The sequence below is a fragment of the Carlito syrichta genome, unplaced genomic scaffold (genome assembly GCF_000164805.1).
Source record: "Carlito syrichta isolate Samal-C Ts95f unplaced genomic scaffold, Tarsius_syrichta-2.0.1 Scaffold81555, whole genome shotgun sequence".
NCBI classification, from domain to species: domain Eukaryota; kingdom Metazoa; phylum Chordata; class Mammalia; order Primates; family Tarsiidae; genus Carlito; species Carlito syrichta.
This window is the reverse complement of record NW_007025651.1, coordinates 60,220-74,707: the sequence shown is the minus strand read 5'-3', so window position 1 is coordinate 74,707 and position 14,488 is coordinate 60,220. Positions and strand designations below refer to the sequence as shown.

Below are 14,488 nucleotides of genomic sequence, written 5' to 3'. Positions count from 1 at the left end.
TGCCTGGCTAATTTTTGACTTATTGTAAAAATGAAGTCTCGCCAAGTTGCCCAGGCGGGTCTTGAACCCGCAGGCTCAGGCAATCCACTCACCTCGGCCTCCCAAGGCGCGGGATGACAGGCTGAGCCACCCAGCCCGGCTTGCACCATATTCTTGAATATCGCGGGAGTGGTGGCCCGAGTGGGTGGACATGTGCCGAGCACCATCCCAGTCACATCAGGTCACATCCCAGTCACGTCCTGCGCGGCTCCATTCATGTGTTCTGTTGGGCCAGGTGCACGCCACAGGCCTGTGATGGCCGCACACCCTCCACTGCAGGGCTGTACATAGCTGGACTCGGTCGTGCAGTTTTGTAGTGCGCAGAATGGCTCATGGCTGGGCATGGAGGCAGCTTCCGACGTCTGCCCTTGTGACGCCGGGACACTTCTTTGAAAAGTCTGGGAAGTTGAAGGGATGAGTGTTGGCCTCCAGAGAATCACGCTGTCCTGGGCCTGGAGGCTGGGGACCCTTTCCCCCTCTGCTCCTTGGGCAGCCCACTCTGGCTAGAGGAAACATTCTGTGTGCATCTGCGGGCATTATTGATGCGTCAGGCAGAGATGCCAGCCGGGATGGGGAGGAGGACACAGCTGCCCTCTTTTGAGCATTGCTCTGTGCTGGGAACTCTACCGAGGCGCTTACCAATGTGAAGTCACCCGACCCTCCGGCAGCTCTCAGGAGCCGGGACTGACAGCCCGTCTCGCAGAGGGAAGTGGGCGCAGAGAACTCACGGGCGGGGTCTGTGACGGCCAGGCTGGTGTTTCAGCTCTGCCCAAAGAGAGCCAGTGCCAGCTCTCTTGTGGCTTTTATTGATTACACAGCAGCATTTCACCAGTTGTAGGATTTAGATGAAACCTAGACGTCACCGGCCGTAAAGTGGCGAAAGCCACCATCTCCCATCTCTTCGGGCTCCGCCGCTGTGGGGCACAGGTGCTGCTTTTGGGACTGGGCTTCCCTCCGTGCCCTGACTGGCTGTTTTCTTTTGGAAATTATTTCCTGGCCTGGAATAAATTTCCAAGAGGCATATTACTGAGCCAGGGGTACGAGTGCTTTTGTAGCTTTTTAAGTCGGCACAATCAATTTGGATTTAGATATTTAAACCAAACTTACTCAAAGGGAGGGTTTTTTTGTTGTTTTTTTGTTTTTAAGTCCAAATCACTCTGCATCCTTGACCTCTTGGGCTTACGCAATCCTTCTCCCTCAGCCTCCTGAGTAATTGGGAGTATAGGCACGTACCACCACGCCCAGCTAATTTTTTAATTTTTTGGTAGAGATGAGGTCTCACTATGTTGCCTACTCTGGGCTCGAACTCCTGGACTCAGGCAGTCCTCCGGCCTTGACTTCCGAAAATGTCAGGGTTACAAGCATGAGCCATGGTGCTCAGCCTCAAAGAGAGATTTTCAGAGGGCCAGCTAAGTAATAAATATTTGTTTAAAAATAAAGTAGGACTAAAGTCTTTAGGATAAATTGTTTCCTGCTCACAGAAAGGATTATTCTACCAGTTTAGCTCCTTCACATTTTCACCAAGGGGACTCTTGGGGTCTCCACGTAACTTTTGATGAAATAATCAGGAAGCATTGCAAGAAGGCCTTTTGGTCATGGACTGGAATTTCTGCTTATCAGAAGTTACTTGGATCTGGGTTGTCTTGAAGCAGCTAATTTTCTTCCCTTCTCTCTCACTCCCCCCTCCTTCTCTTCCTTCCTTCCTTCCTTCCTTCCTTCCGAGTTGAGGTCTCAGTCTGTCACCCAGTCTGGAGTGCAGTGGCACGATCCCAATCATCAGAACTCACGGCAGCCTCAACCACCTGGGCTCCTGGGCTCAGGTGATCCATCTGCCTCAGCCTCTCAAGTCGCTGGGACGACAGATGCACACCATCATTCCCAGCTGATGTTTTCACTTTTGTAGAGACAAGTTCTCCCTGTGTTTCCCAGGCTGGTCTCAAACACCTAGGCTCCAGCAGTCTGCCCAGCTCAATCTCCCGACAGTAGTGGAGACAGCTGTTGTCTGTCCATATTGCCACAGCCCTGGCAGAAGGGCGTGGCAAGTGTTTAAGGTGTGCTTCCCCTTGTCTCCTGTGCACCCCCAGTAAGTGACTTCAAAGAGTTTTTGACTTCCCTGCAGACCAGGCCCGATGAACTGAGAGATGGAAATCCCCATTGACTCCCTTTTCTTAGTAGTCCTGGGTTTGAATAATATGGTATCGAGGTAATCGTAAGTCTTGTGAGTTGTATCGCTTTTGCGTATAACAACCTGCAGCAATGTATGATGCCTTAGGCCTTGTTAACTCCCTTTGCTCTATGGCAAGTTTGATAACGCTTCTGCCAGGTGCTACGATAGGAAACCGTGAGATTCCTCTGGCAACTGGTGCCAGGAAATGCAGACTGCAGATAGCATTATTGACAAAATGTGGCTATAACTGAAATTCTATACAATGCTACAACTGTATTGTCACGTGGTCAACGTGTAGGTACCAACAACCCTGAACTTATAACTGTAAAGCCTGAAGGGTAAGCAGAACCATTTTAGAAAGGCCAGGAACCCGGCTCTGCTCCCTGGATTCGAATTCAGGAATAGCCTTCTTTCGACCGGTTCCCTGCCTCGCTTTTCATGGGGGTCGAAGGTTAGCAGGCGACTCGGACTGTGGCACTCCAAAGTGCTGGGATTAGAGGCATGAGCCACCACACCCGGCCGGATTTTCCTTTTGTTCCTGTGTGATGCAAATCCTGTTTTAACAGCATTAGGCTGCACCCTCATTTGTATGGTGGTTAGTAACACAGACAAAAAAAAAAATCAGACTGCGTGGGGGTGGAGGCGGAAGCCCTGAGTAGCACATCCCATTACAGCCACCTCATCATCGAATAATTCCAAGCAACTGACTTCAGCTTTTGATGTCAGTTCAAAATTTGCTTCACCTGCAAATTGAGGGCAAAGACCCCTTCCAATGTCCCCCCCTAAATTGTGAATCATGGGTCTAGAGGGACGTGAAGCTGCCATGTTCAGAGGGGAGGCTCTGTTGTTTCTTACTGATATTAATGCAACCTGGAAGGAGCCCTATTTATTCAGACTCGTGTTCTCAAAAGTGGATTATCTTCAGGCATTCAACTGAGTGCTGAGTGTGTCCTGGGGCGTTTCTTCCTGTATGCCCAGTATGTTAATTTTGGGGGGCTGCTGGAAAGAATGACCACAGAGTGGGCACACAGTAGGAACTTTCTCTCATAGTTCTGGAGGCCAGAGGACCAAAATCGAGGTGTTGGCGGAGTCACACTCCCCTAGAAGGTTCCGGAAGAGACTCTGTCCGTCTTTGGCTCTTCCAGCTTCTGGTGGCTGTTGGCAGTCCTGGGCTTGGTTTGTGACTGTGTCCCCCGGCCTCTTCTGTCTTTGCATGGCCTTCTCTTCTGGGTGCCATCTCCGCGAGTGTCTCTTATAAGGACACTTGTCATTGGATGAAGGTTTCACCCCAATTCAGGGTGATCCCATCTTGAGATCGTCAACTTAATTGCATCTTCAAAGACCCCTTTTCCAAATAAGGGCACATGCGCAGGCCTGGGGGGCAGGATGTGAATATATCTTTTGGGGGACGCCAGTCGGTCCACCTCAGGCACCACTAGCCAAAAGCCAGTAGAGCCAGCAGCTACTGGGGCTGACAACAGTTACTCTGAGTGGCTCTGTGAGCCTCAGGCAGGACCGCACCTGTGTGTCTGTGGCAGAGAAGTCGGCTGCCTGGGGCCCCCCCAGAGCCCTGAGGCTGACTTGGCCCAGAACTTTGGGTACCCTCCCCTCCTGGCAAATGCTGGAAATGGGCGTTGTGAGCCCAGAGCTTGGATTTGGGCTGGGCACGGGCGAAGTGTGCCCAGCTGGGTCCTGCCTGCCAGGAGCGGATAGTTGTCTGGGTAGCAGGTGAGCGGACACCCAGAGCAGCCCTCAGCAGCTGTCGTGTAGATTCAGAGAAGGCTTTGCCCTCACAGGCTGCCCCTACCGTGGACAGAGCTGAAGCTATGCCCTCCCTCGCCTGCAGGGCCTGTGGTCCATCTGGCCAGCTGTCAGCTGGGCTGCTCCTGGGGACATGGCCCATTTGTTTCCCCTCCGGGTTTGTTTGGTTTTGGTTTTGCATCCTTCCCAGCTACATGCAGATTTTTTGGGTGAAATTTGCTTGCCTTCCAAAAAAAAAAAAAAAAAAAAAAATCCAAAGCAACAAAAAAAGAAATTGTATTGTTTTCTCAGCAGTAATGGAAATAGAAAGTTGGACTTAGCTAGAAGAGTATAAAGAAGAGAATAGACATCACCTGTAATGGCAGCCCCTAGGTAACCACCCTCAGTGTCTGGAGGTGCGGCTATCAAATCCTGTCCACCGTGTACCCAGGGTGCAGGACTGGCATCGTGCATGTTGTGGCTGAGTGAAAGGAATGAACACATACACGTTTTTCAGAGAATTGTGAGCATAAATTCTATTTGGCTTTCACTTTCTCCTTTTTCACTGACCTGTCCCCATGTGGCATTTGCTGATGGGCTTTGATGCAAGTTACTTAATCCAGCCCTTACACCTGGGCATTGTGTGTTGGGATGTTTATATCATCCAGGTGTTTCTGTCTGAGACTGTGTCTCTGGTTAGTTCCATAAAGCACATTCCTAGAAGCGGCCACAGGATGGAATGAAAGGGAGCAATCGGCCTCTCTCACGTGTTGTTGTCAGAACACTTCCTGCTTATCATGGTGTGGGGAGGATGCCTTGCAGACGCAGAGGCCGACTTCTGAGAACCGCTGTGGGTGTAAGCGCGGACAGGTCAGAGGAGGTGGGGAATAAATTATGCATTAGGCACCAATCAGTTCAATCACAGCAAATGGAGTTCATGCTTGTCTGAAGACAGAATGCACCTTTCTGGAATTGATCGGTGGGGATGTTGATTCGTCCTGAAAGTGCTTCACGGTGTTTTGAAACATACCACTTTCACCTGCCCAGGAGGTAGGTAACTGGCCGCTGTCACTGCCTTCCACTTTTTCTTTTTTCTTTTTTTTGAGGTGGAGTCTCACTCCGTCGCCCAGACTGGAGTGCAGTGGCTGCTCCCGGCCACCGCAGCCTCGACCCGCTGGGCTCCAGCAATCCTTCCGTCTCCGTCTTCCAAGTAAGCTGGAACTACAGGCGCGCACTGCCACGCCCGGCTGATTTTTGATTTATTGTAGAGATGAGGTCTCGCCAAGTTGCCCAGGCGGGTCTCGAACCCGCGGGCTCAGGCCATCCACTCACCTCAGCCTCCCAAAGCGCTGGGATTACAGGCTGAGCCACTCAGCCCGACTGCCTTCCACTTTTTCTAGTGTGGTCGGACACCCCAGGGTCCCAGGGCAGGCGTGTCATGGCCGACTTCAGTTCACGACCACAAGTGTCTACAGCTCTCAGACACACTGGCACTGAGGAAACCCTGCACCAACCTCTTCCCCGGCACCCCTGTCTTGTACTTTGGGCATCTCCCACCCCACAGGCTGAGGCCACACTGACTCCACGTGGCTGAGTCCTGGGCCAGCTTCCGGCCTTCCCCTTGACTTCTTAGGAGCCATCCTCTGTTGGCTTTTCTTCCGGCTATCTCCTCACAGCTCCTCTGGTTCTTCTTCTCCTTCTGTCTGTAGGCTTCTTGTTCACGGTCTTCCTTGCCCATTTCTTCTCTTCTGCCCAACTCCCAGGGTTGGCATTCCTCTACGCGGGAATGACCTCTTGTTCTCACTCTGCATTCCGGGCCATCTGTTCCCAGTGCCACCATCTAGTAGTTGTGTGGCCTTAGGTAGCCTCTTGAACCTCTCTGCGCTTTGATTTCTTCATCGCTCAGACGGGCCTAATAACCATGCCACCTCTTCAGATGTCCCAAGGATTGTCGGGTAGGATTCTCAGCCCCTGTCAAGGACCTGGCCGTCGGTAGGCGCCTCATGACTCTCTGGGATCACCCGCGCGCTAATTCACTCATCCAGCACATCTTGATGGAATGCCTCTTACATGCTGGCCTCGCTTCCAGGCCCAGAAGGTGCAGCGGGGAGCAAAACAGACCCAGGCCCTGCCTACCTGGAACTTACAGCCTAATATAGGGAAATAGACAAGAGCTAAGTAAACATATGTGGAGGTGCCATAAACGTCAGACACATTTTAAGTTTGACGTTTGCTCAAATGATGGTGCCGACCAAATAAATGCTAGCATCAGAATACAACGGGCAAGACAGTCCAAAAAAAAAATGGCACAAGCTTGGTGGAGCGAACGTCATACTACACGTTGCTACTGTAGTTTACTTCAACTTCGAGAAGCAGTCTAATTCATAGGTCACGTCTCTTAAAATGTGTACGCATTTTTTGGTACCCCCTGTAGTTGGTCGTGTGGAAAGCAGTGACGAGACATGGTAAGGGGCCAGGAGAGCAGTGAGGGGCTCCCAGGGGCTCCCAGGGGCAGGGGTGGCAGGCCACTGGGCGCAGGGACGTCTTGGTTCGGTCCTGGCTCGCCCACTTCCCGGGGTGGACTTTGATCGGGCTCATGCTGTTTCTTACTGGCTGCATGACGTCACTAGCACTCAACCTCCATGTGCCTGGGTTTTCTTGTCTGTAACGCTGGGTGTGGCCAGGTACAGTGGCTGATGCCTGTCATTTCAGCGGATCACTGGAGGCCAGGAGTTGGAGACCCTGTCGCTACAAAAAAATAAAAAATAATAGAAGAAAAAAAACAACACTGGGTAGGGGAGAGAACAACTAACCTTTATGAAGTCTAAAAGCTTGTTTCTCTTTCCTTCTCTTTTTTTTTTTTTTTTTTTGAGTCGGAGTCTCACTCTGTCAATCATGGCCACCACAGCCTCGACATGCTGGGCTCAGGCGATCCTTCTGCCTCAGCCTTCCAAGTAGCTGGAATTGCAGGCGTGTGCCATCACGCCCAGCCAATTTTTTTATTTGTTGTAGAGATGAGGTCTCACCAAGTTGCCTAGGCTGGTCTCGAACCCCTGGTTCAAGCAATCCTCTCACCTCGGCCTCCCAAAGGGCTGGGATGACAGACTTGAGCCACCGTGCCCGGCCTAAAGTTTGTTTCTCAAAGTGTGGTCCTCAGGCCTCACTCCAGAATTGCCGGGAATGCGGATGGAACATGCAGACTCCCTCGCCTACCACGCTTGTGCTTCCGGCTCTGGGGTGAGGCCCCGGGACCTGCCTTTGGAAGTGAGCACCTTGGGAGGCTTCGGGTCACTGGTGCTTGCGGACTGTGGTCTGCAGTCTGCTGAGACGGGGTAGCCCCATTCTGGCGAGAGCAGGTCTGGACTAAGCTGCTGGAGGTGTGGTTGCCTGGGGGCTGCATGTCAGCCTCTCCGCCAGAGGCCCAGGGCCCAGGACTCTGCACCACCATGGCCATGATTCCAGAGCTCCTCTGTGCAGAAGAGTGAGCTCCGTCCCGTGAGGGGCAGGGCATCTGCCCAGCGAGGCATCTGCCTGGCCCGGGGCGGCGGGGCGGGGGGTGGGCAGACAAGACAAGGAGAACCCAGCCCCGCCCATCTCTCCCTGCTGACTCCGTTTCCTCTCCCCGCAGGACCCCAAGTGATGCTGGTTTCCTCAGAGGACGAGCCGAGCCCGGTGCGACTGGACAGCACGGCGGAGCTGGTGGCCGTGCCTGCTGGCCAGCGGGCGTGAACCTCAGGATCTCAGCGTCTCGATCCGAGAGCAAGCATGTCCAAGAAAGGCCGGGGCAAGGGCGAGAAGCCCGAGACGGAGCCGGACGCCGTGCAGATGGCCAACGAGGAGCTGCGGGCCAAGCTGACCGGCGTTCAGATCGAGGTCCAGCAGGAGAAGAGCAAGGTGGGAGGGCAGGGCCCCACGTGTCCGGGAGCGCGTGGCCCCCGGGGGTGTGGAGGGTGGCGCCTCGCCCTCCTGCACGGCGGCTCGCCCTTCCCGGTACGGAGGCTGCGGGCTCGAGTCCTGGCCACGGCCGGCGCCGGCTGTGACCTCGGGCGAGCCGCACGGTGCCCCTGTGGCTTAATTCATCTTCCGGCAAGGTGGAGGCTGTGGAAAGGAAAACTTTCGGCAAATCCAGTTCACCAGAGTCTAGTTGAGCAAAGAGCAATTTGAGAAGCAGAAGAGGCTCAGGAAAACTGTGGTCTGCACGTGGTCAGGGACGTTATTTGGGCAGAAAACAAGTGAGGGACAGAGACGGCTCAAATGGCGACGGCTGACGTTTGCCTTATATCGGACCACGGGCCGGTCAGTGGGTCGTCAATGACGGACTGGAGCTCGGCAGCTGGGATTGGCTGCGCCTCGGCTGTTCGCTACAAAGTGAGCTCCCTCTTCAGGCCTGTAGTCAGTTCACCCACGGAGTTAGGTTGCCACTCATTCCATAAGGTTTCATGGACGGTGAATCTTCAGGCCAAACTTGGGTTAGTTAATAGGGTCATAGTAGCACCACCGGATGGCCTTGCGGTCCAGACTTGGCATACTATTAGTTAAGGCTTGGAGCATCCACTGTTTTGCCGTCTCGGGGCAGATTGGAACCTTGGAGCCGGGCAGGACGGTGCCTGGCTGGGTGCCAGCTTACTGCAGGAGTCCAGTTAAAGCACAGCCGTGGTGCCCAGCCTGTCACGGTGGGAGGAGCCTGCACTTTCTGGCTTCAAACGTACATGGCTTCACGATCTTGAGCAAGCAACTCAAAGTCTCTACACCTCCATATTCTCATCTGACATCCAGCGTAATAACCGTGTGGTTTAAGAAGGCCATAGGGATCTGATGTAGTGGATGTAACAACACGCCCAGTCAGTGTCTGGTGCCCAAGTGCCACCACAGTCCTTTATGCTGGTGTGCTTCTGACTTGGGTGGGCTAGACAGAGCAAGTGGGGGCTCTGTGAGCCCGGGGGAGGCCACCCACGATGCTGAGGTGGAGTGGAGAGTCAGGCTTGCGGGGTGGCGTCAACTCTATTTAAATAATAAGATTCAGAAAATATGATCAAGTATAGAGTTTATTTGAGCCCAAACATGGGAACGACTGTCCAAAAGATAGGGACTCCAGGGAAACGGGGTCAGTGCTCCAAAGCTAGAAATTAAGGTCTTGATTATTTAGGCAGAAGACAGAGAAAGTTAGTCGGATTGGCTGTGTGCAGGCTCGAGCCTGTAATCCCAGCACTTTGGAAGGCCAAGGCAGGAGGATTGTTTGAGCCCAGGAATTCAAGGCCAGCCTGGGCGACATAGCAAGACGTTGTCTCTACAAAAAAGTTTAAAAAATTGGCCTGGAGTGGTGGCGCATGCCTGTAGACTCAGCTTACTCAGGAGGCTGAGAATATAGCATTCTCTCCGCAAGGCTGGTTTATGAGTTACAACATTTTAATGACAGTTGGTTTTCTTTTCCATATAGATTGCTTTCTTTACTTTACAGCTTGTTTTTATTTCCTTTCTAATTTTGCAATATGTACTTAGGCCAGGCATGGTGGCTCAGGCCTGAAATCCCAACACTTTGGGAGGCCAAGGGCCGGGGGGACTGCTTGAGGCCAGGAGTCCAAGATCAGTCTTGGCAACATAGTGAGACCTCATCTCTCTACAAAACGAACTAACTAAATAAAAATTAGCTGAGCATGGTGGCCCAGCTGTTGGGGAGGCTAAGGTAAGAGGACTGAGTGCAGGAGTTTGAGGCTGCAGTGAGCTATGAGTGTGCCACTGCACTCCAGCCTGGGTGACAGGACAAGACCCCATGTCTAAAAAAAAAGAAAAATTCCGTCTTAAAACGATGTGATCATCATGAAGTCTTTGAGTGAGAGAGGAAAGAGGGGAGGTAATCTATAATTAAAATGGACAGTGAAGAGGGCTGGGTCTTCTCAGGTGCCCTTTGGCCATTTACAACATTCCATAAAATAATACCGTTAAGGAAGAAGGCCAGCCTGCAACCGGAGAGACAAAGGTTACGGGTGCCTAGGTTGCCACTGCTTGTTTACGTGACTTGGGTCCCAAAGTCACATTCCCTACATCTCAAAATAAGTGAACGTTCAATAGCTTGGATTTGAATCACTTATTTCTACAGTGGCTTGAGCAGTGGAGGCTCTGGCCTGGGCAAGGAGCTTCTGTGGAAGCCCAGAAGGTACCCTCTGCCCCCTGCACCTGGAGTGATGGGAGGGGGCTGCTGGGGGAGTTGCAGCTGAGCGCTTCTTGTTGGGCTGGGACTCAGGCAGCTCCTGGCTGGGGTGCAGCTCCCAGGTGAGGTCGGGGCTGGGGCCTGGGGCGTGGCTCCAACACCAGCTCAGGATGGCTGCACAGAGCAGGGGCTGAGCGCCTGACCTGGGGACCGGGCTTCTGGAGCCTGGGGACAGGTGCACCTCCCTCTATCCCCAGGTGTTCAGGATTCCAGCCTCTTCCAGCCGTGGAAGCAGGTGAAGCCAACTTGTCCACACCTTGGCCAGATCAAGAGGCCAAGTCACCTGCTAGGGGGCCTTTGGGGCTGGCAGCTGAGTGCCTGGGGCTGCAGGGGCCAACAGGTTGGACCCAGAAGTAGCAACAGCAGTTGCGGTGATGTGGAGAGCTAGACAGCTAGTCTGACTGCCAGGGCTCCATCCCTCTCCACCACCTCCCCTGCCTTGAGGTCCTGGTGCAGGCCATGTAGCCGGCCATGTAGCCACCCCTGCCTCAGCTGGCCCTCTAAGGTGTCTGCCTCCTGGGTTTCTTGAGGAATGAACAATACAGTCACGTGTAGGGCGTGGACGCTGCCTGTCACAAACTCAGGGTGACGCTTAGGTGTCTACTGTGCCAACAGCACCAGGTATCATGGTTCTTGCAGTGACCTGTGAGGGTCAGGTGTGGCTTCTACAGCACAGGTGAGCAAGCCAGGGGTTGGAGAGGCAGGTGACTTGCCTGGTTGTGTTGGCTTGCTGGGGCTGCTATAACAAAATTCCAAGGACATTTGCTGTCTCTCAGTCCTGGAGGCCGGACGCCCGAGATCCAGGTGTCCTCGGAGCTGGCTCCTTCTGCAGCCTCTCTCTGTGGCTTGTAGATAGCTCTCTTTCTCCCTGTGTTCTCACGTGGTCGTCCCTCTGTGTGTATCTGTGACCTAATCTCCTCTTCTTATAAGGGCATGAGGCATGTTGGAAGGGACCACTCCCCCCAATGATCCATTTTACCTTAATTACATCTTTAAAGCCTCTGTCTCCAAATACAGTCACATTCTGGGGTCCTGGGAGTTAGGGCTTCCACACGTGAGTTTCAGAGGGACACAGTTCAGCCCAAACACCAGGCCGGCACAGTAGGTGGTGGTGCTGGATTGGAAGCCAGGCCTATGGGAACCCCGGACGTGCCACTCCATCACCAGGCTGCCTCCCTGCCTCTGGGACGTGTGAAGTTTCCACATGGACACGTCCTGGCTGCTTGTTTTCTCCAGCCAGCCACCGTCATGGCCTCTTCCAGAGGGTTCTACCCAGCTGGCCTCTAGAATTTTTGTTCTTTCAAAACTCAGCAGTATCTACTTATTGGCCGGTATGAAAAGCATCAAAGTAAGCTTTATAGTTACATTTAAGACTTACTTTTTTGGGGGGGTCTCACTTTATCACCTAGGCTGGAGTGCAGTGGCACCATCACAGCTCACTGCAGCCTTGGCCTCCTGGGCTCAGATGATCCTTCCACCTCGGCCTCCAAAGTAGCTGGGACTACAGGCATGTGCCACCACACCCAGCTGATTTTTTGATTTTGTGTAGAGATGTGGTCTCCCTATGTTGACTCAGCTGGTCTTGAGCTCCTGGGCTCAAGCAGTCCTCCCACCTTGGCCTCCTGAAGTGTTAGGATTGTACGCGCGAGCCACCGCACCGAGCCAAGTGTTACTTTCAAGTGATCTCATAGTAACTGTCAATTAAATTAAAGAACAGCAATTAAATTGCTGTTCTTTGGCTGGGCACAGTAGTGTGTGCCTGCTATCCCAGAACTCTGGGAGACTGAGGCAGGAGGATTACTTGAGGCCAGGAGTTTGAGACCAGCCTGGGCAACATAGCAAGCCCTCACCCCTACAGAAAAATAAAATAAAATAAGGGGCTCTTATATTAGCAAAGCATCCCTGTTGAACACGATAGGATGAGGGGAAGTGGTGAGTGTGTCCGTTGGCTCATTCGGCAAGTCTCCTGCGCACATGCTCGTACCTGGGCAGGGTGGCAGGTGTCTGGAAGTGACTCAGAACCAGCCCCCGCCCTCAAGCAGGACGGACCCAGAGACACACAGGGAGCTTGCAGCGCAGCAGCCCTGGGCACGTTGCATCAGAGATTTTGGAAAACAGCGTGTGGGCAAGAGGGGCCCGAGAAGTCCTCATGGAGGCGGACCTGGAGCTGGCTTGTAAGGATTTTCTCCTGGAGAGGACGCAGATGGGGTTCACGCAATCCCTCGGGCCAGCCCGGGTGCCCGGGCCAGCGGGGCAGAGTCCTCCACCTGGGAGACCCCTGGTCCGGGCGTGTGTGGGCCGCGGCAGTGGTCGGGGTGCGGGCCAGAGCCGGGCTGGGCAGGCCCCAGTTGCTGCCTTTCCTCGCCAGCTGGCAAAGCCCTCATTCTTGCAGCCGTGACCCACTCTGGCTGGGGCCGCCCCTGTCCAGGCGTGACCTGGTGCTCCAGGCGTGAGTGGGGCCGGGTCCTGCTCTCGGGCAGCTGACCTCAGAGGGCAGAGCCTGGAGGGTTGGCGTGAGTAGGGCTCTGGGAGCCCAGGGAGACCTGACCCAGCCAGAGCCAAGAGAGACTTCCCGCCCTCATTGCAGTGTGCAGGGCGGGTGGAGGCAGAGGGCGCCAGGCAGAGGGACCAGCCAGGGCCCGACAGGAGGAGAGCGTGGTGGGTGCCCGCGGCCTGCGACCCGCCCCTGCCCTTGGTGCTGACGTGGCAGCCACTGGTCTCATTCATCGCCTCCACCCGGCTGTAACTCCGCCCACCGCTACTTATTGAGCACCTACTGTGCGCTAGAAGCCTGGACCCTGGGGACCCAGGTCCCTCTCCCTCCCGGGGTGTGCTCCCTCTCTGGGACATGATGCCGAGGGGTGGCCGATGTGGTCCCTCTCCCCGCGGTGCCTCTGGACTCCAAGAGCAGCTTGGAGGCCCCCGGGGGGGTGGTCGCATGCTGGGGGACTTTTAGAGTCCTTCCCCGCTCAAGGGAGTGAGGGGTGCTCTGTCATCATCAAAGCTGGATCATAAGTCACTGTAACCTCCGATTCCTGAACTCAAGCCATCCTCCCCTCTTAGCCTCCCAAGGAGCTAGGAGCACGGATGTGCACCACCTTGTGTAGCTAATGTTTTCCAAAAAAAAATTGTGGAGACTGGACCTCACCATGTTGCCCAGGCTGAGTCTTTCTCTCTCTCTCTCTCTCTTTTTTTTTTTTCTATAGTTTCTTTTCTTTTTTTTTTCCTCTTTTAATTTTAATTTTAAAATTGTGGGGTACAATTCAGGGTTAGGGATGCAAATAAGGCCTGCAACCCACATTATGGAATGTGCTTTACTCGGGGTCCGTTGATGTGAATGTTCATCTCACCTGAAAAAGTGCCTTCCCAACAGTGCTCGAACAAATGACTCTAGCACGGCTCAGCCAAGCTGGGCCACACAGCCAGCTGCCCAGGAGGGTGGGCGGTTTGCCCCCAGGGAAGCACACCTCCTCAGAGCAGATCTGGGGTCCGACTGGGCCTGATTCTTCTGACCTCAGGCCACTGGCAAGATTAACTGGAGGGTTAGGACAGTGTTGCCTCCTAGGAAGGACAGTTGTTGGAAGCATTTTGTCTGTAACTGAAAAAAATCCTGTTAATGATTGAAAGTTCTGGCTTCCGGGTACAAAATCCATTAGAAGAGGACTCCGATTCCTGCCCCCAGGGTCAGGCAGTCAGAGACCGACTGGCAGCCTGCTTTTATTTCTACGATTGTGAGTGTTTGACGTAAGGAGATGATCGTGTACGTTTCCCTGGGTTGGTTTTATGTGCTTTTTGCCCTGCTGTTGTAAAGAAGGACTTATTAATACCCAGGTGACGTTGTAAAACGCCTCGCCTAAAATTAGTGTGGCATGTGAGCATGCTGTCGACGGTGCGGTCTGGGGAAGATGCTGCCGTTTTTCATGGCAGGAGCTTGTCCATCAGAGTCCCTTCATTCTAGTCTCTCCGGACCTGGTGGTAGTATTTGGAAAACAAGCACAGTTCCTGTGGAATGTGTGTGTTGTGTGGCATTTGAAGCGAAAAGCTCAAAGAAGGCGCCTTGAAGCGTTTCAAGAGCTCATTCCCTTGGGGCGTTTTACAAACACCGTTCTGGACGGTTTGCTGAGGAGGGGAACAGACTCGGGCTGGGTTGGTGACCTGACAGCCCGGGGCCAGGTGCCGGGTGAAGCCGGGCGCCCCTTCCTCCTGGGTGGGTGCCCGGCACCGTCTCCAAGCCCGACAGGGTTCCCCCCTTCCCAGGACTGCTCGATGGGGGTCGCGCGGGAGAGCCAGGCCCCAGCCGCGGCAGCACGCGGCCCCAGCCCCAGGCTGTCGCC

General features: G+C 54.0%; 1 protein-coding gene across 1 annotated transcript in view; it reads left to right on the top strand.

Moving 5' to 3' along the window:
* The first annotated feature begins 7,570 nt into the window (after positions 1-7,570).
* Positions 7,571-14,488, top strand: part of LOC103257808 (janus kinase and microtubule-interacting protein 1) — a 58,352-nt gene continuing 51,434 nt past the window's right edge. The window contains exon 1 of the mRNA XM_021711091.1: positions 7,571-7,840. Within this exon, the coding sequence (XP_021566766.1) occupies positions 7,712-7,840 (129 nt within the window). The 5' untranslated portion in view covers positions 7,571-7,711. The remainder of the gene's footprint in view (positions 7,841-14,488) is intronic.